The sequence below is a fragment of the Giraffa tippelskirchi genome, chromosome 3, assembly GCF_054371585.1.
Source record: "Giraffa tippelskirchi isolate mGirTip1 chromosome 3, T2T-mGirTip1v1.2.pri, whole genome shotgun sequence".
Classification (NCBI taxonomy): domain Eukaryota; kingdom Metazoa; phylum Chordata; class Mammalia; order Artiodactyla; family Giraffidae; genus Giraffa; species Giraffa tippelskirchi.
This window is the reverse complement of record NC_137277.1, coordinates 37005604-37028606: the sequence shown is the minus strand read 5'-3', so window position 1 is coordinate 37028606 and position 23003 is coordinate 37005604. Positions and strand designations below refer to the sequence as shown.

Genomic DNA, 23003 nt, shown 5'->3' with positions numbered 1-23003 from the left:
CACTAACTTGCGGGGTGGGCTTGGGAGGCAGAAGGAGCTGCCCTAGCACGATGGGGCAGAGAGAAAGCAAAGGCTCATGGAAGCCATGATAGATTCCCAATGAAGCCCTCATATTCCTCCTTAACTTTTGTTCTTATATTAGAAGCTCGCTCTTTTCTCATCCTGTATTGTAGACGCCCTTAATGTTGAAACCTACAAAATGCTGAAACCTATGTCAGGTAACTCTGGGCCTTTGGGAGGGCCAAGGTAGTTAACAATGAGATCCAGGCATTCCAGTGGAACATCGGTGTAGATTAATCATACAACATCGATATAGTGAGTGAGCAGGATTCATGGGAATCACACGGAAGTGAAAAGGGGAGCTGGTCTCTATCCTGAGTGGCTCCTTGGCTGCAAGAGGAATATTTAAAGCTTCCAGGTTCCTGCAAGCCAGGCAGGTCTTTATCTTCTTTTAATGTCACCCTAGAGCCCCCATAGGGCCATAGGTACTAGAAGGGAGAACCAGATGCCAGTTAGGACACTGACTGGGGGCCTGCATGTGCCTTCCCTGCAGGCTGGCAGGCTGCGGCCTCACGTCTGGCTGCTGCCAGGACCTGGCCTCCATGCTCAGGGTCAGCCCCAGCCTGATGGAGCTAAACCTGCTGCAGAATGACCTGGATGACCTCGGCGTGAGGCTGCTCTGTGAAGGACTCAGGCACCCTTCCTGCCAGCTCACATTCCTATGGTAAGGCTCTGCGGGCCCCTTCTGGGCAGAGGGTAGGGAATGGGGGGAGGGGATGCAAGTGCCGTGGAACTGGACAGAGGAAAGAAAAGGGACAGACAAACGCATGGTCAGCCAGGGTTCCTCACCAGCGACGCCACTTACTTAGGCCGTGTGACTCAGGCAGCTCTTCACCTGAGACTTGGTTTCTTTATCTGTCTAATGGGACCATCATATCAATAAAATATATGTGAACACTAGGACAGAGTTCAGACAGAAATGGGCTTGGAGCACTGGAGTCCTGTGTGGCTGACGAGCAGTGAGCCTCCAGCCCTCCTTGCCGCCCTGCAGGCCCTGAAGGCGACGTTCCCTGAGCAGCAGGCCCTACCATGTCTCTCAGCCACTTCCTCTTTCCTCCGCTTCCTGAGAATAAGTCCACTGGCTGTCTCTGGCTGAGCCCTTGCTTATAGCTCCTGGCTGGGGCCCTGTCACACACTCAGAGAGCTGAGGGCTCCAGACCCTCCATACCCCACCTGCTCAGGTTCTCCATTGAGCTCCAGCAGCCCTTAGAAACATAGTGGGAATCACAATGTTAGTGGCTCAGTCATGTCTGACTTTGCGACCCCAAGGATGGTAGCCCATCAGGCTCCTCTGTCCATGGGATTTTCCAGGCACAAATACTGGAGTGGGTTTCCATTCCCTTCTCAGGGGATCTTCCCGACCCAGTGATCGAACCCAGGTCTTCAAGGGATCTGCAAAGTCTGGCCCCTGGCCACCCTCAGCCAGGACTCCCTCCTTTAGACTCTCAGGCCTAAAGGCAAAGTTGGGGCAAGATAACAAGGTAAACACTCTGCAGGTGGTTACCCTCAAGGCTAACCCTGACCGTTTACAAACAAGGGGACTCCAACCCCCTCCCCACCAAGCATTTCTGGCTACATAGTGAAGGCCTCTCCAGAGCTTGGCCTCGGCCGGGACATCTGAATTTGTGGCCAGCTCACTGGTTACTGGTCAGACCTGGGTTTCCTCAGAGCAGCCTGTGCTCTGTGGTCCTGAGAGAGTTTCTGCTTCCTTCCTCCCGGAGTCCCGGGACCAGACTGGGAGGGACAACCGTCTACGGGGGGGGTCTACGTGGGGGGCTCCATCTTCTCGCTAGGGCGCACTAGCTCTGATTGCAGCAATGAATTCGGCATGCACTGCCCTCTACAGTGTGTCCTGTCCATGGCTCACGACAGGCAGAACATGTCCATCTGTGTTAGAGAGGAGGACACGGGGGCCCAGAAAGAGCAACAACTATCTGAAATCTGAAGCAGCCCAGAACACAAGGCCAGGAGAACGGAAACAGGGCACTCTCCCTTCCACCCTTGGGTGGTCATCTTGAGGCTGTGGGGAATGGGTGTTCTGTGGTGGACGCTGGGAGCCACTGCCCAGATGCTCTCCAGGAATGAGGATGTAATCCTAAGCCACTGGGAATGCTACTGACAGCCAGCTACTGGGATGACGTTTGCCTACAAGGGCCCCCTCTTCCAAGATCTCATCCCCTTCCTGGAGTGACCTGCATCCAAGGCCTGACCAATGTCAGGGTATAAAGGCCCAGCCCTTCCTCCCCAATTTGGGACAGCTCTGAGGGATCATCCCGACTTCAGAGCCTCCAGTAGCCTTGGCTGAGGTCTCCATTGAGATGGCATCACAGCCCAACTTCTTCCTCTCTGCCCAGACCTATTTCCCTCTCCCCACCACCCTGGTGTTGATCCAAGAACACCCCCTAATAAACCTCACTCTACTTTCCATCTCAAAGCCCAATTCCCAGCAAACCCAACCTGCAACAGTTTCCTCTGGAAGGTGGCAGATTCCACCATCCTGCGCCCCCAAGGACCTCGGGATCACGAAGGGGTTCTGGGAGAAACAGGCTTCCTTTGTGCTTGCAGGCTGGACCAGACTCAGCTGGGTGAGGAGGTGACTGAGATGCTGAGGGCCCTGGAGCGGGAGAAGCCTCAGCTGCTAGTCTCCAGGATATGGTAAGGTGGAGAGACTCAGAACCCCCTCCTGCTGTTCCAGCCCCGGCTGAGTCCTTGGGGCAGGTCCAGAACCAAGAGATGGGGAAAGACATGTGGGCTGGAGGTAAACACGGCAGAGCCAGGAAGAAACCAAGAAAGCACGGCAGCCAGAGAGAGGTTTGGGCATTGATTTTTTAGTGCAAACGGAATTGTCACTCCTCTGCTTAAACCTTTCCATTAGATGAATGTGCGCATGCCAAGTCGTTTCAGTCGTGTCCGACTCTGTGTGACCCTATGGACTGTAGCCTGCCAGGCTCCTGTGTCCATGGGATTTCCCAGGAAAGAATACTGGAGTGGGTTGCCATTGCCTTCTCCAATAAGAAGATTAAAAAAACAAAAACGTGAATGGGTGAGTGGATGAGATTTGGAACTTGGAAAGCAATGACCACCAGGGGGAGACAAAGACAGAGAGAGCCTTGTTAGAGCCAGACAACCTCCACCCCCCACCCTCACCCCCCAATATACATATACACACAGCCAAGGAGGCTGGAGGGGTGAGCCCCAGAGATGGGAGAGTCCCTCTTCCTCCCCAGGGAATCTGCTGCAGCGCCCACATTCTCCCAGTGTGGTGCATTTCGGCCTGTGACCACAAGGGGCAATTGTCCCCTGATTCTCAGCAGCTGTATCTCACCTCAAAAGGGAAGGAAAAGGCTCCTAGCTTTAGGAGGATCCACTTGTCACAGAACAACATGCCCTGCATCCCTCACACGATATGTGAGGCACACAGCAGTGAACAAGGGCCCAAATTCCGGGAGCTCAGCCCAGCAGGTGCAAATTATTCCCTCCCCACCCCACCCCCACCCCAGCCTCGCACCTCTGCCCACAGAACTACATCTGGGTTTCTGTAAGGACACTGATGGGCCCACTGGATTCTATGCAGAGCAGCTGAGCTGAGCTCTGAAGGATGGGAGGGGCTTGCTGGGCCCAGAAGGAGTTGATTCAAGGCAGAGGTGGTGTAGCTTGCTGAACAAGGGCCAGATGCCTGAAGTGCATAGAAGCCAAGACTAGGGCACTGGCTTTTGAGAAAAGAAAGAGCCTTATTGCAAGGTCCACCAGCAAGGGCACAGGAGGTGAGGCTCTCAAATCGATCCAGGGTTCAGGGCAACATTTAAGGGGTTTAGAAAAATGTCTATCTTGGAAGCTGATTGTCTAGTTTCGAATAAGCCAAACAAGCCACTCGTGCTGCTGGAAGCCAGATCTTATTTTGAAGGACTTCTAGCCCCAAAAAGGGCTCCTGGGGCAACATTTCTATTCTTTGAGTTCTGTAGACTGAAGATTCTGGGTTCTGTATACTGGAGACATAAGTTCTGTCTTGCACATGGGGGTGCTATCTAAATAACTCAAGGCTGCATTAATCAATTAACTTATTTAAAAGCGACAAAACCAGTTTAAGCTGGTCCATGTTTTACTTGCCGTTTTAGTAGAGGCGCTGAGCTTAGCTTCTTTGAGGAATAGGAGGTCAGGGACCTGGAGCAGAGCTACTTGAAGTGTGGTCCTCAGAATCAGAAGCAGAATCAACATCCCCTGAGAGTTCGGAGGGCTTCCCAGGTGGCTCAATAGTAAATAACCCACCTACCAATAAAGGAGACTCTGGTTCGATCCCTGGGTCAGGAAGATTCCCTGGAGAAGGAAATGACAACCCACCCACGTATTCTTGCCTGGAAAGTCCCATGGACAGAGGGGCCTGGCGGGCTAAAGTCCATAGGGTCACGAAAGACTCAGACATGACTTAGTGACTAAACAACAGTAAGGAACTTGGTAGAAAGGCCCCACTCCAGACCTGCTGAGTCAGAATCTTGGGGTGGGCCCAGGAATCCATGTTCTAACCCACGCCTTAAGGTGATTTTTAACACTGATCTAGAGCCATGGGAGCAGGGAGACTGGCACAGGTGGCGCTGGGGATGGGAGGCAGTACCTAACATCTTTTGGGCCATGTTAAGAATTTCGATCTTGCTCCCCAAATCAATAGACATTTCAGGGCTTCAGCATCGAAGTTCTGTGCCAGGTTCCCATTTTCAGATCAGCTGCTGAGTGGACTATGGATCAGAGGGTCAAGAGCAAAAACAAGGAACCCTTTAAGATGAGGCAATGGTTCCAGCCACAGATGTCAGGGCCAGGGACCAGGGTGGAGGCCATGGAGGTGGAGAGAAAAGAGCTGTTTTGGAGGCTGTGTCAAGGTGATCAATCAGCTCTCAGACTGGCCAAGAGAGAAGTCAGGATGATGCCTCAGTTCTGGTATAAACAGCTGGGTGGATGGGGGCCATTCATGGAAGCAGGGACTACAGGAGAAACCCAATGGGGATCAGGAGTTCAAATTCCGATGAGTTGCACTCAAGTGAGGATGTCGTGGAGACAGCCCCCAGCATCCTCCATGATCTCAGGGAGAATGAATTCTGTCCAGGAAGCCAAGTCTGAGGATCCTTCACGAGGGCCCATGTGGTGCAGAGCTGAGCAATACGTCCTCACTCAAGCGACAGAGACAAGAATCAGGTAGTTTGAAGGGGCCAGGCTGGGAGCATCATGATGTGGGTTTGCAGGGGTGGAGGGGGTGATGGCAGCTGTGAAAGGTCATTCCCTCCATCCTCCTGCCTCTGGAGTGAGACAGAGACACCTAGGGGAGACTCCATGAGAGATCTTCCACTCCCAGAACCTTGCTGGATTTCTGCTTCCCTCTCTTCCAGCCTCGGGGGGCTGGACTATTCCTCTCCTAAATATCTACAGCATGATCCATATGCTGAACCAGAGTCCAGTCTCTTAAGGCCTACTCTGGGCTTCTAAGGCCTGGAATCCTCTCTCCATCCCTGCCTGTCCATCTTTGGAGCCATGTTCCCCTCAAAAGCTGACCACCTGGGGAGTGCTGGGAAGAGTGACAATTCTGGGAAGTGAGAAAGGGGAGGGAGGAGGGTTTGGGCAAGGGGAGGCAGCAGGGTTGAGTCCCCTTGGATAGCAGGCAGACTGGCCTTGGAAAGGGCCCCTCTGTGGTCTAGCCTAGGGGGCCGGGGGCAGCCAGGCAGGAGAAACTAAAGCTGGCCACTGCCCTATCTGTTCCAGAGGACAGCTCTCCTCAAGCAGCACAGGTGAGACCCTTCTGTCTGTCTTCTCCTACCCCTCTGGGGGATGGGCACATGGAGTCTCTGGGGACCGAGGATGACCTCTGGGGCCCCGCAGGGCCTGTGGCTACTGAGGTGGTTGACAAAGAGAGGAGCCTGTACCGGTAAGTAAGGGGGCCTGGCCTGTCCCACCCCCTCCATCCCCATGCTGGGTCCCCACAGACAGTCTGCACCCCATTCATGGTCCATTATATCCCCCTTCACCACGCCACCATGCAAAGAAAGACAGGGCTGAGATGTTGGTTGATGTTTTATTATGAAAAAAGAAGGGGTTTGGACGGGGGAGGAGGAACACTGGTTGGGATTTTTTTAATATTTATTTGTATTAATTTATTTTTGGCTGTGCCAGGTCTTAGTTGCAGCATGTGGGATCTAGATCCCTGACCAGGGATCAAACCCAGGCCCCCTGCATTGGGAGCTCAGGGTCTTAGCCAATGGACTACCAGGGAAGTCCCTGGAAAAAGAGATTTTCTTATGAAAAATTTTAAATAGACACACAGGTGGAATCCAGGGAACTTCCATGTACCCACTATTCAGCTTCAACCTTCATTTTACCAACTTTGTTTCAACTATCCCCTTTCCACCCCTTTTTTTGCAGTATTTATAAGTCCAAAGAAATGGGTGCTTTTAGCCTTAAATATTTTGTGATACCTTTCAAAAAGTTCAAATAAAGACCTTTTCTTCTATAACCACAATGTCATTTCTCACATGTCAAGAAGTTTACAATTAAGCCTTTCATATCGTCCAATACCCAATCCTTATTCAAATATGCTCAATTGTATAAAGTATGTCTTTGCAGATGATTTGTCCTAATCATGATCCTGAGATAGTCCACTTGTTGTATTTGACTTGTAATGCTGCTTTAATCTCACATCTTGTGTCTCCTGCATTGGCAGGCAGGTTCCTTACCACTAGCACCACCCAGGAAGCCCAGGGGAGCCAGTATTCAAATTCAAATCCATCTGACTGCAACGTCTGGGCTTATAGCCACTCTATAGGATCCATAGTGCCCAGCACAGGACCTGGCACCCAGTAGGTGCTCAGTGAGTCTGTGTACAGTAATCCAGTGTCCACTTCTCCCCATTTTTCGCAGAGTTCACTTGCCTGTGGCCGGCTTCTACCGCTGGCCCAACACAGGTCTCCGCTTTGAGGTGAGAGGGCCAGCGACCATTGAAATTGAATTCTGTGCCTGGGACCAGTTCCTGAACAGGAGTTTCCCACAGCACAGCTGGCTGGTTGCAGGGCCTCTGTTTGACATCAAGGCTGAACCAGGTGCTGTGGCAGCAGTGTTCCTCCCTCACTTTGTGGCCCTGCAAGGTAAGCAGGAGGGAGAGGCAGAAGCAAGGTGATGGTGGGAAGAATGGGCCTGAAAGGGGCTTTGGAGGTGATGTCCTGAGGGGAACTCACGGCTTCCTTAAAGAGACTGAGAAAGGATTAACAGACATGGAGACAGCTTTTCCCTCATTCCATGGTGCTCTGGGCATATTTTTTTGAAGCACTTTTGTCCCCAGACTCATAATTATTTTTGCCTGAATTACTTAAAAGCTTCCCTAAGTAGAAAGTACAATACAAGCTAACATTGAGCTTCCCTGGTGGTGCAGTGGGTAAGAATCCGCCTGCCAGTGTAGGAGACACGGGTTTGATCCCTAGTCCGGGAAGATCCCACTTTCCTCGGAGCAACTAAGCCCGTGAGCTACAACTATTGAGCCTGTGCTCTAGAGCCCGTGCTCTGCCAGCAGAGAAGTCCCCACTTGCTGCAACTAGCCTGCATGCAGTGACGAAGACCCAGGGGAAGCCATAAATAAATACAACAAGGAGGGGATATCCATTATTCTGAAAATAAAACATTATAAAAAAATAATCTCACAGTCAAAAATTACAAACGGTAAACAAGGCATCACAAACGAGAACCAGAAGAAACACAGGTACCAGAACTGGTCCCGTTAAATGCATACATTAATTAATTAAAATAACTTAAAAATAAGAAAATAAGAATCAACCCCATAAAGACTTCACACATTTTGTGTTATCAGAAACAAAACACAAAATAAATGTGTTTCATATACTTATAGGGCTTCCCTCATAGCTCAGTCGGTAAAGAATCTGCCCGCAATGCAGAAGACCTGGGTTCGATTCCTGGGTTGGGAAGATCCCCTGGAGAAGGAAATGACAACCCACTCCAGCATTCTTGTTGGAGAATCCCACGGACAGAGGAGCCCGGTGGGCTACAGTCCATGGGGTCCCAAGAGTTCGACATGACTTAGCGACTAAACCACCATATACTTATAAAAATCACCCTGGGGAAAAATAAGCAAAAAGCAATAAATCATTAAAAATGATAAAACAAATTTGGAAAAAGAAAATAGGAAAACATTAAAAAAAAAAAAAAGATTAAGTGACATGGAGGATAGGATACTATGAGAAGGCCTAGAATATACCTAATCAGAATTCCGAGGATATGGCAGAGAGAATGGAGAAGATGAAATATTCAAAGAGAGAATTGCCAGGAAATTTCTATGATCACTGAAAGATGTGACTTCTCTGTGCTGTGCTGTGCTTAGTCGCTCAGTTGTGTCTGATTCTGTGACCCCATGGACTGTAGCCCACCAGCCTTTTCTGTCCATGGGGATTCTCCAGGCAAGACTACTGGAGTGGGTTGCCATGCCCGCCTTCAGGGGATCTTCCCAACCCAGGGATTGAACCCAGGTCTCCCACATTGCAGGCAGGGATACTCACCACGATAATAAGAGGAAGACACACAATGAGAAATTGAAAAAAATCCATGGGCTATAACAGAAACATGAAAAGGTGTTGCTTCAAAGAAAGACTAGTGGAAAAGAGAAAGATGGTAATTATAGTTGTATTTAGTGAATTCTTCAGCATTTTGTCAGATGGTGTACACCACGGTGATATTATTTTCACACACAAAAAAAGCAATGAATGTGCTCTCGGGGGGCCTCTTCTGGGACTAAAATCAGTCAGCAATGTTCTGACCTGGCTTGCTCGATGTCCCTCTACTACCCAGAAACAACTGCATTGCTGCAGTTGCCAAGCAACACAGAGATGGAGCTAGGACTCCTGATTTCTAAGCCTGTGTCTCTCCCACTACCAGCCTTCATCTCTCAAGCTGTCTTTTCATCTCAAACTCATCAGTATCCATACCTTGTCAGATTTCTTGACTGTAAACTAACTCTGGCTGATTTAGGCAGGAAAGGAATATATAAAAAGATTCCTGAGTAACTTGTAGACTTAACAAAAGATTGGCCAACATTAACATAAAAAAAAAAAGGCAATGTGGGCAGTGTGCAAGGATGCTGAGAACCAAGAAAACTAGGAAGAGACCTGTGCTGCAGGCACAGCCATTGCAGGACCCTCCTGCCATGGTAGCCGCTGGACTCTTGACCCCACTGCTGCTGCCGAAAGAATCTCTCTTCGTTCTCTCCAGATCCAGGTCCTAGTAAGGAGCATTCACTTATTCAAGTTTTGGTCACATGCCTGCATCATAGCCATCAGGGAATAGCAGCTTCCAGGGTGGGAGGCCCAGCTTGTCTCCTGCCAAGACCCCCCACACTGGTGGGGAAGGGGTTCTTCCCTATAAGAAGAGTATGAATGGTGGGTGGCCAAACACTGGACAAGTGTATACTACCCTTGGCTGCTCCATTTCCTCACTGTCCCTTCCTCCTCTTTGTCCTCCCTCTGCCTGGAGTCAAACCTGCCCACATCACTCAGTGGCCCTCATGGTTAGAGAATCCACACCAGCGAGTAACCATAGGGCCCATAGCTTTCCCGACTCCCAGGCCAGGGGCTGGTCCTCTGTATGGGTTTGGCTAAAGGGAGTTTCCATGGCGCTCCCACCCTAGAGACAGTATTACCTGAAGCCCCCAAAGGTGGCAGGCCTATGCACGATGGCTTCCCTAGGAAGGCCACTGAGCCTACACTCAAGGACGTCACTCCCCCAGCCAAGTCTGACTCAGTGAGGCACTAAGTCCTTGCCTCTCATATCTGTCCCTTGACAGGGAACGATGTGGACATCTCCCAGTTTCAAGTGGCCCACTTCAAAGAGGAAGGGATGCTCCTGGAGAAGCCAGCCAGGGTGACGGCACGTTACGCTGTCCTGGAAAACCCCAGCTTCTCGCCCATGGGAGTTCTACTGAGGATGGTCCACACCGCCCTGCGCTTCATTCCCATCACCTCCACTGTGTTGCTCTACCATTACCTCCAGCCGGAAGAAGTTACCTTCCACCTCTACCTGATCCCCAGCGATTGCTCCATTCAGAAGGTGGAAAAAAGAGCCAGAAAGGTTGGGCCAGGGTGGGCTTGACAGCAAACAGGAAGCACAACCAGAGTCCCCTAGATGGGTCAACTGGGAATTGGAATGGGCCGCTTATAAGCAGGAACCTTGAAGTGGGTAAATAATCCTGCTCCTGCCCAGCCATGGACTAGTCTCTCTCCTAAGGTCTCCTCCAGCTGACTTTGCCACACCATCACTCACCTCAGAACAAGCCTCTTCCCAGGAGTCAAAAGAATGGGTGGTTTCCATGCTTATTGTTGTTGTTGTTTGGTCACTAAGTCATGTCCAACTCTTTGTGATGCCCTGGACTACAGCATGGACTCCAGGCTTTCCTGTCCTTCACCATCTCCCAGAGTTTGCTCAAACTCATGTCCACTGTGCTGATGATGCCATCCAATCATCTCATCCTCTGTCATCCTCTTCTCTTCCTGCCCTTAATCTTTCCCAGCAACAGGGTCTTTTCCAATAAGTTGGCTCTTCGCATCAGGTAGCCAAAGTATTGGAGCTTAGAACTGTCTCTTTTCCCCTATTTCCACGTCTTCTCCGACATCGCCCCAATTCCCACCCTGAGCACAGCAGAGGCCAAGTATGGGTTGGGGGTGGGAAGCCAGCCGGGATGGTACAGACCCCATCACCCACACAAACACACAGAAACATCATCTCACTTTGTTCAGACCAGGTTCTGTAGGCAGAATCTGAGTCGGGCCAGACACATCTCCTGCTTTGATCCTTGTTCTGTACTCCTTAGGCCATAGACGATGAAGAAAAGAAGTTCCAGTTTGTGCGAATTCACAAGCCACCCCCGCTGATCCCGCTCTACATGGGCTCCCGCTACATTGTGTCTGGTTCAGAGAAGCTAGAAATACTGCCCGAGGTGAGTAGCCCAGGTGGTCAGCCATCACTGAGGTCAGAGGTCTTGCTTGGAAATACCTGTGAGTGGGTCTCAGAGCTTTCCTAGGGACCAGGTGAACTGGGGTTGGGCAAACAGCAAGTGGGGCTTCCCTGGTAGCTCAGCTGGTAAAGAATTTGCCTGCAATGCAGGAGACCCCAGTTTGATTCCTGGAAAATCCCCATGGACAGAGGAACTGGTGCGCTATAGTTCATGGGGTCACAGAGTTGGACACTACGGAGTGACTAAGCACAGCACAGACAGCAAGTGAGATTTAGGGTGAGAAGGAATGCTTCAAAGGGTAGGAGACAGGAAGTTGGGGAGGGTCACGTTCAGGATGGGGACAACATTGGGAAGAGTTGGGCTATAGCGTGACAATGATCTCCAATTAAAACCACCAAGGACTTCCCTGGCAGTCTAGTGGTTAAGACTCCATACTCCCCCACTCTCCCCCACCAAAAAAAGACTCCACACTCCCAATGCTGGGGGCCCAGGTTCAATCCCTAGTCAGGGACCTAGCCCCCACTCTCCACAACTAGAGAAAGCCTTTGGGCAACAACAAAGACCCAGTGCAGCCAAAAATAAATAAAGATTTTAAAAAGAAAGAAAAAAGCAGGGTCTAAAGATTGACTTCAGTCCAGGAGATGGTCAGAGTTGAGCAGGGACAAGTGAGGTTAAGCAGGGCCAAGTGAGGTGTCAGGTGGGGAAAGACCTTACTGGCAGGCGGAAAGGTGGCTTCTCACTCAGTGATTCTCTCTCTCTCTCTGCAGGAATTGGAGCTTTGCTATCGGAGCCCCAGAGAATCTCAGCTGTTCTCTGAGTTCTACGTTGGCCATTTGAGGTCAGGGATCAGGTTGCAAATAAGAAGCAAGAAAGGTGGGACTGTGGTGTGGGAAGCCTTGGTGAAGCCAGGTAAAGTCAAGTCCAGGGAGCACAGAGGTGGGACAAGAGAAAGTCAAAGAATGTGTGTGTGTGTGTGTGTGTGTGTGTGTGTGTGTGTGAGAAAGAGTTTGTATTATCACAACTTGCTGATGAAAAGAAATAGTCCAGCGGAGTTCTGTGCCTTTTCCTAGTGACAACAACTGATAGGAGCAGAATTGGAACTCAGGTTCAGTTCGGTTCAGTCACTCAGTTATGCCCAACTCTTTGTGATCCCATGGACTGCAGCACGCCAGGCTTCCCTGTCCATCACCAACTCCAGGAGCTTGCTCATACTCATGTCCATTGAGTCAGTGATGCCATCCAACCATCTCATCCTCTGTTGTCCCCTCCTCCTACCTACAATCTTTCCCAGCATCAGGGTCTTTTCCAATGAGTCAGTACTTCACATCAGGTGGCCAAAGTATTGGAGCTTCTGCTTCAGCATAAGTCCTTCCAATGAATATTCAGGACTGATTTCCTTGAGGATTGACTGTTTGATTTCCTTGCAGTCCAAGGGACTCTCAAGAGTCTTCTCCAACACTACAGTCCAAAAACATCGGGAACTCAGGTTAACCTGACTGTAAGCCCTGTGCTCTCTCTCTCTTGCACCATGTGTGTCCACTCTGCCCTTGAATAGACTTTGATACCCACAAGGTTTTTGGCAGTTTCTCATGAGAGCTTGGAAGGTAGATGAAAGAGGAAGAACTAGGGAACTCCCTAGTGGTCCAGTGGTTAAGACTCCAAACTTCCACTGCAGGGGGCACAAATTCAATCCCTGGTTTTGGCACATGCCATGCAGCCAAAAAACACAAGAGTAAGAACTAGATGCTAGATGGTTGTATGGTTGTGTGAATTAGGCCAGTTCTGGCAATATCAGATACTCTAACCAGGATCATTCAGTTACTGTCAAGGCAGGCAAAAGGGAATCCAAATATTGAACTCTCAGGAATGGAAGAAACTTTACAGTCTCTTAATCCAACACCAACACCCTCAAGAAACAAAATCTCCTGGACAGTCCTTCCTAGGACAACCAGCCTTTGTGATTTGTTGGTCACATTCCATCCTGAGCTGCACAGGCATCACAGTGTGGTAGAAAGAGAATGGACTTTACTTGGTCCCAGCTTGGGTGCAGACACAGGTGTAGAACTCACCAGCCCCAGCTAGGGCCCTCACTTGCTGGGTCATCTTAAGAAAATTACCTAGTTCATTTGAACTTGGGTTCCTCATCTGTAAAGTGAGGATCACAATGCCTAACCTATGGAATTGTTGGAAAGATTAAATGAGGTATGTTCATGTCTCATGCTGTGGTCCCTAGTAAAAAGTGAAAGTGTTGGTCAGTCAGTCGTGTCCATCTCTTTGCGACTCCATGGACTGTAGCCCACCAGACTCCTCTGTTCATGGAATTCTCCAGGCAAGAATACTGGAGTAGGTAGCCATTCCCTTCTCCAGGGGATCTTCCCAACCCAGGGGTCGAACATGGGTCTCCTGCATTTGCAGATGAACTCTTTACCATCTGAGCTAGAAATAGTAAAGGAAAGCCCAGTGGTCCATAGTAAATAGTAGCAATATTATTCTTCTTCCTCATATTAAGCCAACTTCCTTGCCTATCTTGATTCTGTCCCTTGGAGCTGACAGAACTATTTCTATTTCTATTTCTAATCTGTTTCTCCTGGGAGAGCCCAGGAGAAAGTACCAAGAAGAGTAGCTCTTTAAGAAGACATACTTGAAGACTGGGATCAAGGCCTCCCCTAAGTCTCCTCTTATGCAAGTTAAATATCTCTACTTCCTCCCATCATTCCTCTTGTATTTTGGTTTTTAAATTCTTTGCCATCCAGACACCTTCCTGGTATATGTTCCCATTTACAGATGAGCCAGGATGGACTCCCTGAGTGTCCAGCCTTTGGAGAGGATGTGGAATACCCTCCTCCGCCCTCCAAATGAACCCGATGCTCCTGGAGCCACAATTGGAGCTCCCCTATCTTGTGCCCACCTCCACACACCATCAGGTCCTGAGTCTGCTCAGACTCTCAGGCTTTGTCCATATGAGCTGTTGTAAACAGCCCCTTCCTCGCCTTATGCAAGTAACTGTCTAAGCCCCTTGAGTTATTTCTGTTGTTTTGCTATTGAAATTATCCCATTACTCCCAAGTGCTAAGGTTTTCTTGATTCCTTTTAAAAAAAAAAAAAAGTTATTTATTTATTTGGCTGGGCCAGTCTTAGTTGCAGCATTGCAAATTTTTAGTTGTGGCACATGAACTCTTAGTTGCAGCAGGTGGGATCTAGTCCCCCAACCAGGGATTGAACCCAGGCCCTCTGTATTGGGAGCACACAGTCCTAGCCACTGGACCACCAGGGAAGTCCCTTGATCTTCGGACATCAAAATCCAGAACAGATTTGATCTGTGTGAATCTAGAAGGCCAAACATGGGCAAGGAGATAGATGTCTGTTCAGAAGTTTAAGACGTCCTTAAACTATTTAAGGACATCTTAGATGGTTTAAGCTATCTAAACCCTGGTTAGTTCTCTACCAGGGTTCCCTTCAGGACAACACTGGATAAACCATGTCTGGGATGCTGAGAGAAACTGCTATTGTTCACTTGGATGCCTCCTATCTCTCTCCCACCCTCTGTCTAATCATGGCCTCCGGCCCTCAGTTTCCCTATATGCATAAGGAAGGGATGCACCTGGATAATCTCTAAAGGCCCTTCCAGCCCTTACTCCAGATTCTATCAGAATTTATCTGTAGCTTGTTCTTAGAATGAGAATCTCAGAAGTAGGTAGGAGTTTACAGGAGTATCATGTGTGTAAACAACCAGCACTGTTACAGATGCTTCTTCATCTCTGTTTCCCTCCAGGAGATCTCAGACGGGCAGTTACTCTGGTCCCTCCAGGCCTCAGAGGTCAGTAACAGCTGTTAGAGACCACACAAGCCAGTGGCAATTCTGGGGTGTACTTTCAGGTCCTGGAGAGTTGGGAAGAGAGGAAGGAAAGACTCTCATCACAAACCTCACAAGCAGTCAGGCCTTGGAGAGTGCTGTGTGCCCCATGCCCCTTACTCCTGCCCATGGGGGCCCTGGCACCTCCCACCAAACCACCTCAAATGCCTCCACCAAGAACCCCACCCCCAGCTCAAGCAGAATGGCCAGGTGCTGATGTGAGGGAGGACAAAAGTGGCTTTCTGGTGGTCAAATGCCTTTACAGGGTGGAAGGAAGCCAGGGATGCAGATGAGCTGAGCAAAGAGAAGTAGAGGTGGAGGGTCAGAGGAAGGGGCTGTGGTACGAGCCCTTGTTTGTTTGTTTCCAGCCTCACCTGGCTCCCCAGCTGCCCTGAGATTGAGGCACTTTGTGGACCGATATCGGGAGCAGCTGGTGGCTCGAGTGACATCCGTGGACCCTGTCCTGGACAAGCTGCATGGACAGGTGCTGAGCGAAGAACAGTATGAGGGGGTGCGGGCAGAGGCCACGGCACCGGGCCAGATGCGGAAGCTGTTTGGCTTCAGCCGATCCTGGGACTGGGCCTGCAAAAATCGCCTCTACCAAGCCCTGAAGGAGACCCATCCTCACCTAATCATGGAACTCTGGGAGAAGTGGGGCAGTGAAGAAACCAGGACGGGCTCCCAACAGGCTGGGCTGCTGTCTGAACACCTGCTGTGAGTCCCAGCTCTGCCTGAGAGCACCTGGGTCTGTTGTTCATCAGAAAACAAGTTACCATCCAAGTTGCCTTCTAGGCCTAAAGAAAACTTTGATGATGATGCCTTTGCTGGGCATTACCTTGCCCTGCCCAGGAATGCCACACAGGAACCCAGACAGCTTCCCTTGGCTTTCATGGGCCAGCTGTCCAGGTGAAATGACAGCATCTCAGAGAATGTCCATCTGGAGCTGGCAGGACTTCTAGCTAGCAGCCTAGCCCAAGAGTCCGATCCGCTGGCCACAGCAGCCAAACCCAGAGTCCTCCCCATGCTATCCAGATGCAAAGAGGAGCAGAGAGAACGTGGGACTGGAGGCATCTGGCTGGAGATAAACAATGGAAATGGACACCTTGGGGGTTTTGAATGGCTTGTGAACAGGAACAAAAACAGATTGGTTTTTCACTTGTCCAGCCAGGGCCCTCCTAGGGTTCATTCCCAGGAGAACTCAAGCCCACCCACCAACCTCTAGTCAGGCCAAGAACAGAAAGGGATGCAGAGGCTCCAACATGCAGAAGGTGCAACCAAGGGTGTCTCTACTTTCCAGGCTCCCCCAAACCCACAACCCCAGGCCCACCCATCAAAGGGGCCATGAAGAGGGAGGTTTACCCCCAGGGTTCTAAGGCAACCCCTCCTCAAAGACTTTGGCTGGAGGGCTGCAGTCTCACTCCTGGGACATCCTGTTCCACAAAGACCAGCAAACTCATGGGATAATGCAGAGATGTCTCCCCAAGTCACAAAATATTTCAGCACAGAAAGTGACTCGGCAACTCCCAAATAAAGTCAGGGGAAACGTCTCAGTGCAAACCGAAACTTCTGGTTGATGGCGGCTGTCAGTCACGGGTTGTTCCTTTCTACAGGGAGAACAGATAACAAAGATCAGACAGGCGGGCACACACACGTATCTACACACACTGTTCCCCCAAACCACGAGATGACAGTGTATCAAACACCCCAAAACACAAACCCCCTATTTTCATTCGCACCCACCTGCCATTTCCTTCCTCTCCCAGCTGGCCCCAAGGCCTTGGAGAGCTGAAGTGTGCGTGAGTTCCAGAATGATCGAGAGGAAGCGGAGACCACAGCTGGGGATAGGGTGGCCCCGGGATACCCAAAGGTGCCCAGGCCACCCGGTCTTCCCACAAGCTCTTGGAGAAGCTCAGGCCTCTGGCGAGAGGCCTCCTGGGTGCGCATCCAGCTGCGTTTTCTCCCTAGCTAGGAGGGTGGCGACCCCGAGACCTCTGCAGACTGTGTGGGAGAAAAGCCCAGGTGCACAGTGCCACCAGGTATGAGCCAAGACCCGGGCTCGCGGGACCGCAGAGAGAGGAGGCGGAGGTCAGGGGTGAGGGTGCGTGAGGAGGGGTCTGCCTGCTCTGCCCTCTCCCGTGGGGCTCCCCCTACTCACTCCCCTCCCTTCCATTCCATTGCAGTCTCTTGTTCCCAGAGGCCCAGTAATCTAGTCCCAAATTGGGAGCCATCTTCATGGCAGCCAACTGAAAAGCGGGGCAGGTCTTGGGGGAGGAGAATGGCCAGAAACAAAGGCTGGTCTGGAGCTGGGGGAAAAGATGCTTGACTACTTTGGATCTGAATCCTAATCGCCAACAGTCGGGGTATTGAGGGAAAGACAGTGAGCTGGGAACCAAATCCTGGCTTCACCCACTAGATGTGGTCCTGGAAAAGTCTAAACTACTGCGAACTTCAGTTGCTGGATCTGTTAAAGGGGGATAATGATACTTGCCTGAAATGGTTGAGGACGGCATGGACTGATGTGTAAGGTGAGTCCACAGCTACTGATTCAGTGAACAACTGTCTGTCAGTCAACAAACCTTACCTTCATTGTGGCTGAGGATGTTCTAGGTGAGCAGTTTATACTCCAGTGATAAGGAAATATTAATAGAAATCATAAATCCATTTTGGACTTCCCTGGTGGTAGAGTGGATAAGAGTCTGCCTGCCAATATAGGGGATCCAGGTTCAGTCATTGTTTGGAGAAGATTCCACGTGCCTCGGAGCAACTGAGCCTGCAAGCCACAGCTACTGAAGCCCCTATACCTAGAACCTGTGCTCCGCAACAAGAGAAGCCGCCTCAGTGAGAAGCCAGGGCACTGCAGCTAGAGAGTAGCCCCTGCTTGCTGTAACTAGAGAAAGCCTGAGAATAGCAAGGAAGACCCAGCACAGCCAAAAATGAGATAAATAAATTCATTTAGAAGATAATTTCACATTCTGTTAGGTACTTTTAAGAAAACAAAAATTGGAGAGGGTGATAGTTAGGGGTGAGGGAACAGCATAAAACTTTAGAATGCTCAGGGAGAAAGGACTTTTCTGAGGAAATGACATTCATGAAGGACTTCCCTGAGGAGGTGACATTTGAGTCAGATCTTTGCCCACAGACATCCTTGCTGTTGGTAGTTCTGCTACCGCTTTGTGCCCTAGAAATGCAGAAATTCTGATAACAGCCTTAGGTATCTCCTTTCACACCTTTTTCCTATCTGCTGTTTGTTGTTTAGTCGCAGAGTTGTGTCTGACCCTTTTACGACCCCGTGGACTGTAGCCCACCCAGCTCCTCTGTCTACGGGATTTCCCAGGCAAGAATACTGGAGTGGGTTGTTATTTCCTACTCCAGGAGACCTTCCCAACCCAGAGAATGAATCCACACATCCTGCGTCTCCTACATTGGCAGGCGGGTTCTTTACCACTGAGCCACCTGGGAAGCCCTATCTCTGTAATCATATATATGTTTATGTACCCACTGACAAAATCTCTCCTGGACCAAACTTTACTTAGGTTCTTCTGAATCCTCTTCCCAACTGGGCCTTGACTCTTGGACTTCTGTGTCATTTTTTGCATTGTTCGGTTTTAGTTCAGTTCAGTTCAGTCGCTCAGTCATGTCCGACTTTTTGCGACTTCATGAATCACAGCACGCCAGGCCACCCTGTCCGTCACCAACTCCCGAAGTTTACCCAAACTCATGTTCATCGAATCGGTGATGTCATCCAGCCATCTCATCCTCTGTCGTCCCCTTCTCCTCCTGCCCCCAATCCTTCCCAGCATCAGGGTCTCTTCCAATGAGTCAACTCTTCACATGAGGTGGCCAAAGTATTGGAGTTTCAGCTTCAACATCAGTCCTTCCAATGAACACCCAGGGCTGATATCCTTTAGGATGGACTGGTTGGATCTCCTTGCAGTCCAAGGGACTCTTAAGAGTCTTCTCCAACACCACAGTTGAAAACCATCAATTCTTCGGTGCTCAGCTTTCTTCACAGTCCAACTCTCACATCCATACATGACTACTGGAAAAACCATAGCCTTGACTAGATGGACCTTTGTTGGCAAAGTAATGTCTCTGCTTTTTAATATGCTGTCTAGGTTGGCCATAACTTTCCTTCCAAGGAATAAGCGTCTTTTAATTTCATGGCTGCAATCACCATCTGCAGTGATTTTGGAGCTCCAAAAAATAAAGTCTGATGGAATGTGGTCCACTGGAGAAGGGACTGGCAAACCACTTCAGTATTCTTGCCTTGAGAACCCCATGAACAGTATGAACAGTATGAACAGTTTTAGTTAGAACCCTACTAATTTAGTTTATCCAGAATCACCCACCCTTGATACCTGATTAAATTCCTCATCCTCCACATGATATCTGATCACTCTGGCCTGTCTTCAGCAACAATCCTGTTAGTAAAGAATTACCCAACTCTCCCAGTAGTTTTCCACTGACAAACACACCACCAGCACCACTACCACTGCCCCATCTCCCAGCCAGCCCACTCTGTTCTTGGCTATAAATCCCCAACTTTTCCTTGTATTCAGAGTTGAGCCCAATGTCTCTCCCCTGCTGCCAAACGTTATCACAGAAGTTCCTATACCTATCACAATGTTGTTGTTGTTTAGTCACTAAGTCGAGTTCAACACTTTTGCAACCTCATGGACTGTAGCCAGCCAGGCTCCTCTGTCCATGGGATTTTCCAGGCAAGAATACTGGAGTGGATTGCCATTTCCTTCTCCAGGGGATCTCCCCCAGCCAGAGATCAAACCCATGTCTCCTGCTTGGCAGGCAGATTCTTTACCACTGAGCCACCTGGGAAGTCCATCTATCACAGCAGTTCTCAATAAATTCTGCCTTACTATTTGAACAATTGTCATGAATAATCTTTTTCTTTAAGAACGCATGCACATTCACACACACACACACTCGGGGTTTGTGACAGTCTTATGAAACCCCTTGTCAAATCCTCCCAGGTTGGGACACATAGTATTTCGAGGCAGAAGCCTGATGTGTCCTCATTTGCCTGGCAAAGTAATAAAGCTATCCTTTTGTACATCACCCAAAACTCAGTCTCTGAAATTTGATTTGGCACTGGTGTACAGAGAGGCCAAGCTTTCAGCAACAAGGGGAAGAGGCTTGCAGCGCGATGGACACTGGGTATTAGTCAGGAGTCCTGTTTCTGTTCCTGGTTTCCTAGCAACCACTGTTAAGCATGTGGTTGCTAGGCAATGTGGGGCCATCCAGACACTTGGGTACTGTCCTTAGTCTGCGTGGGCATCAATCAGAACATTGCAGGATATTGTTAATCTGACAAGTGACCATTGGGCCCATTTTTAGATTTTCTCATCTATTAATTGCTTTTGTTGCACAAAAAAATAGTACAACAATGGTAAACAAAGTCTGGAAAAATTAGAAATTGCCCCATGATTTCACCATCCAAACAATTCAAAAATGATCATCTTTACTCTTCCTGTTCTAACCTTTCTCTGCAGGAATACATTTTCATCTTGTCATCCTAGCACATGTGGTTTTAAATCTTGCTTTTCTGACTTTGATTTAGAGCATGACAAGCACCCCTCAAGCTACTTGAGAGTTTTGAGAATAATCTCTCTGATGGCTCTGTGTGATACCATGCAGTGGACTGTTGTTTCTCAGTTATTAATTCGTGTCCAACTCTTTGCAACCCCATGGACTGCAGCACTCCAGGCTTCCCTGTCCTGCACTGTCTCCTGGAGTTTGCTCAAACTCATGTCCATTGTGTCAATGGACATCCAACCATCTCATCCTCTATCATCTCTTTCTCTTGCTGCTGTCAATCTTTCCCAGTATCAGGGTCTTTTCTAATGAGTCAACTCTCTGCATCAGGTGGCCAAAGTAATGGAGCTTTATCCTCAGTCCTTCCAATGAATATTCAGGGTTGATTTCCTTTAGGATTGACTGGTTTGATCTCCTTGCTGTCCAAGGGACTCTCAAGAGTCTTCTCCAGCATCACAATTCAAAAGCATCAATTTTTCGGTGCTCAGCCTTCTTTATGGCCCAACTCTCACATCCGTACATGGCTACTGGAAAAACCACAGCTTTGACTATACGGACCTTGGTCAGCAAAATGATGTCTCTGCTTTTTAATACGCTATCTAGGTTTGTCATAGCTTTTCTTCCAAGGAGCAAGTGTCTTTTAATTTCATGGCTGCAGTATACACACCATCATTTAATTAAGTATTCTCCTCTTGTTCCAACATTGAGTTTGCTCCAGTTTCTTTGCCATGATAAACAGTATGAATCTTTCTGCCGAAAGCTTTTCTTTACCCTTTAGACTATTGACTTGAAATCAATATTAAGGGGTGAGATGATTGTATCAAAGCACGTGAATATCCTCATGACTTTCTGTCTTGCTAAACTGCTACTAGAGTTCCCTTTTTTCTACATCCTGGCCAACATTTGTTATGTGTGGGGGTTTTGATGATAGCCATTCTGACAGGTGTGAGGTGATATCTCATTTTTGTTTTCTGGACATTTCATTTAAATGTATCATACAATCTGTGTTCATGTTCCTCTGTTTTCTTCACTTATTACAATATTTTTGAGGTTCATTCACATTGTAGCATGTTTCAGTAGTTCACTCCTTTTTATTGCTGAATATTTTCCGGTTGCATAGATAGTCAACATTTTGTTTATCTATTCACCATCTGATTGACATTTGGATTGTTCCCAGTTTGGGGTTATTACCAATAACACTGCTATGGACTTTCGTGTAGTCTCTACACAGACATATGTTTTCATTTCTGTTGGATAGAAACCTTGGGGTGGAATTAATTCCCGGGTTGTACGGTAAGTAAATGGTTTAACTTTTCATGAAGTTTATCAGACTGTTTTCCAAAGTTGGGGCACCATTTTACATTCCCAACAACGGTTCCATATACTCCACCTCTAGCCAACTAGATGCTCTTTCAGCTAGACTTGCTAAACTGTGAGACTGTGATCCTGCTGCTGCCAACAACCATTCGTTCACTGCAATTCATTCATTCAACCAATTTTATCTGAGTACCTACCACTATGCACTATGTGGTAGACTCTGGCCCCACAAGAAGTCCCTGACAGCTCTGTGAGATGGAGAGAGACAGCACCCTGGTGACATTGTTTCAGCATGCTAGTTCTGGTTCCCGCGCGCCTTTCAGTTGCCAGAGGGAATGAGTTCCTGAATGGCAGAGCTGGGTCTGTGGTAACTGGCAGGGCCTGCCATGTACCCCTCCCAACCACTGGGACCCAAGTAACTCCTAGTGGCTGCTCTCCCCAATTCCACAAGGGAACACCAACCAGCTCTGGAAACGTGGGTGCAACAGACATGTCAGAAGATGGTGGTACCCAGCCATCTGTGGTAGACCAATGGAACCCGTGGAAGACTCTTGCAGATGCCAAGAGGACCCTGGGTAGGGTGGCGGTGGGGAAGCAGGCTGCTCAGTTCAGGCGATCTTTGAAAGTATTTGTTCCTAATCTTCTAATCATATGTGATACGCCCAAAAGGTTGGGATACTGCCTTCGTGGGGAAGGAGCAGGAAGAAAAGCACCACCACTGCTGACTGTACTACCTCTGGGCTTGAGACTGTGGGAGACTTTATATTGTTACCCTTTTTGCAACAGTGTTTTCAAACTTTCGCCATTTTCTACAAAGATTATGTATTAGTTTCTTTATGTATTAAATTTTTAAATTAAAAAAGATCACATAATATTTCTTTTGAAAGGAGAAATAAACCCCCAGGGAGCTCCGCGTGGAACTGGGATCCTGCCCGTCTGCATTTCAGCCTCTTCGGCCCCAAGTCCCCTTTTCGCCCTCCCGGGTCCCAGTTAGCAGCTCGCACCCCCACCGGCTTCCTGCGTCACCCCCCATCCCCCGCCCCCCGGGTCAGTTTGCCATGGAAACAAGCCAGGTTACACAGAGACTCCTGAGGCGCCAGCCCTGGAGCATCCTGGAGGTTGAACCCGGACAGCCAACCTCTGCAACAGGCTGGGAGCTGAAGCGCGAGCCAGAAACAAGAGGTTCCACGACTTAGACAGACGTGGCGCAGACCCTGCAGAGGCCCCCGGCTCCGCC

At 49.2% G+C, this 23003-nt stretch overlaps 1 protein-coding gene and 2 long non-coding RNA genes across 5 annotated transcripts in view; 1 reads left to right on the top strand and 2 right to left on the bottom strand.

The window, feature by feature from the left end:
• Positions 1–16446, top strand: part of NLRP1 (NLR family pyrin domain containing 1) — a 31103-nt gene extending 14657 nt beyond the window's left edge. For 2 of the 3 annotated variants that reach the window (XM_081579080.1, XM_081579082.1), the window contains 10 exons: positions 554–724; positions 2626–2715; positions 5156–5244; positions 5806–5968; positions 6958–7181; positions 9881–10143; positions 10904–11029; positions 11815–11956; positions 14819–14863; positions 15268–16446. In XM_081579080.1, coding sequence (XP_081435206.1) covers positions 554–724; positions 2626–2715; positions 5156–5244; positions 5806–5968; positions 6958–7181; positions 9881–10143; positions 10904–11029; positions 11815–11956; positions 14819–14863; positions 15268–15617 — 1663 coding nt within the window. In that variant the 3' untranslated portion in view covers positions 15618–16446. The remainder of the gene's footprint in view (positions 1–553; positions 725–2625; positions 2716–5155; positions 5245–5805; positions 5969–6957; positions 7182–9880; positions 10144–10903; positions 11030–11814; positions 11957–14818; positions 14864–15267) is intronic. The other variant, XM_081579081.1, reaches the window with a different exon arrangement.
• LOC145541752 (uncharacterized) lies at positions 6102–12251 on the bottom strand. Its single transcript, XR_014079254.1, has 2 exons — positions 8472–12251; positions 6102–8089 (listed from the first exon to the last, which is right to left on the bottom strand). It is a non-coding gene; the product is annotated as an uncharacterized LOC145541752 (long non-coding RNA).
• On the bottom strand, positions 14744–20112 carry LOC145541751 (uncharacterized). The gene is made up of 3 exons (XR_014079253.1): positions 16640–20112; positions 15274–16503; positions 14744–14925 (listed from the first exon to the last, which is right to left on the bottom strand). It is a non-coding gene; the product is annotated as an uncharacterized LOC145541751 (long non-coding RNA).
• Between the last annotated feature and the right edge of the window lie 2891 nt (positions 20113–23003).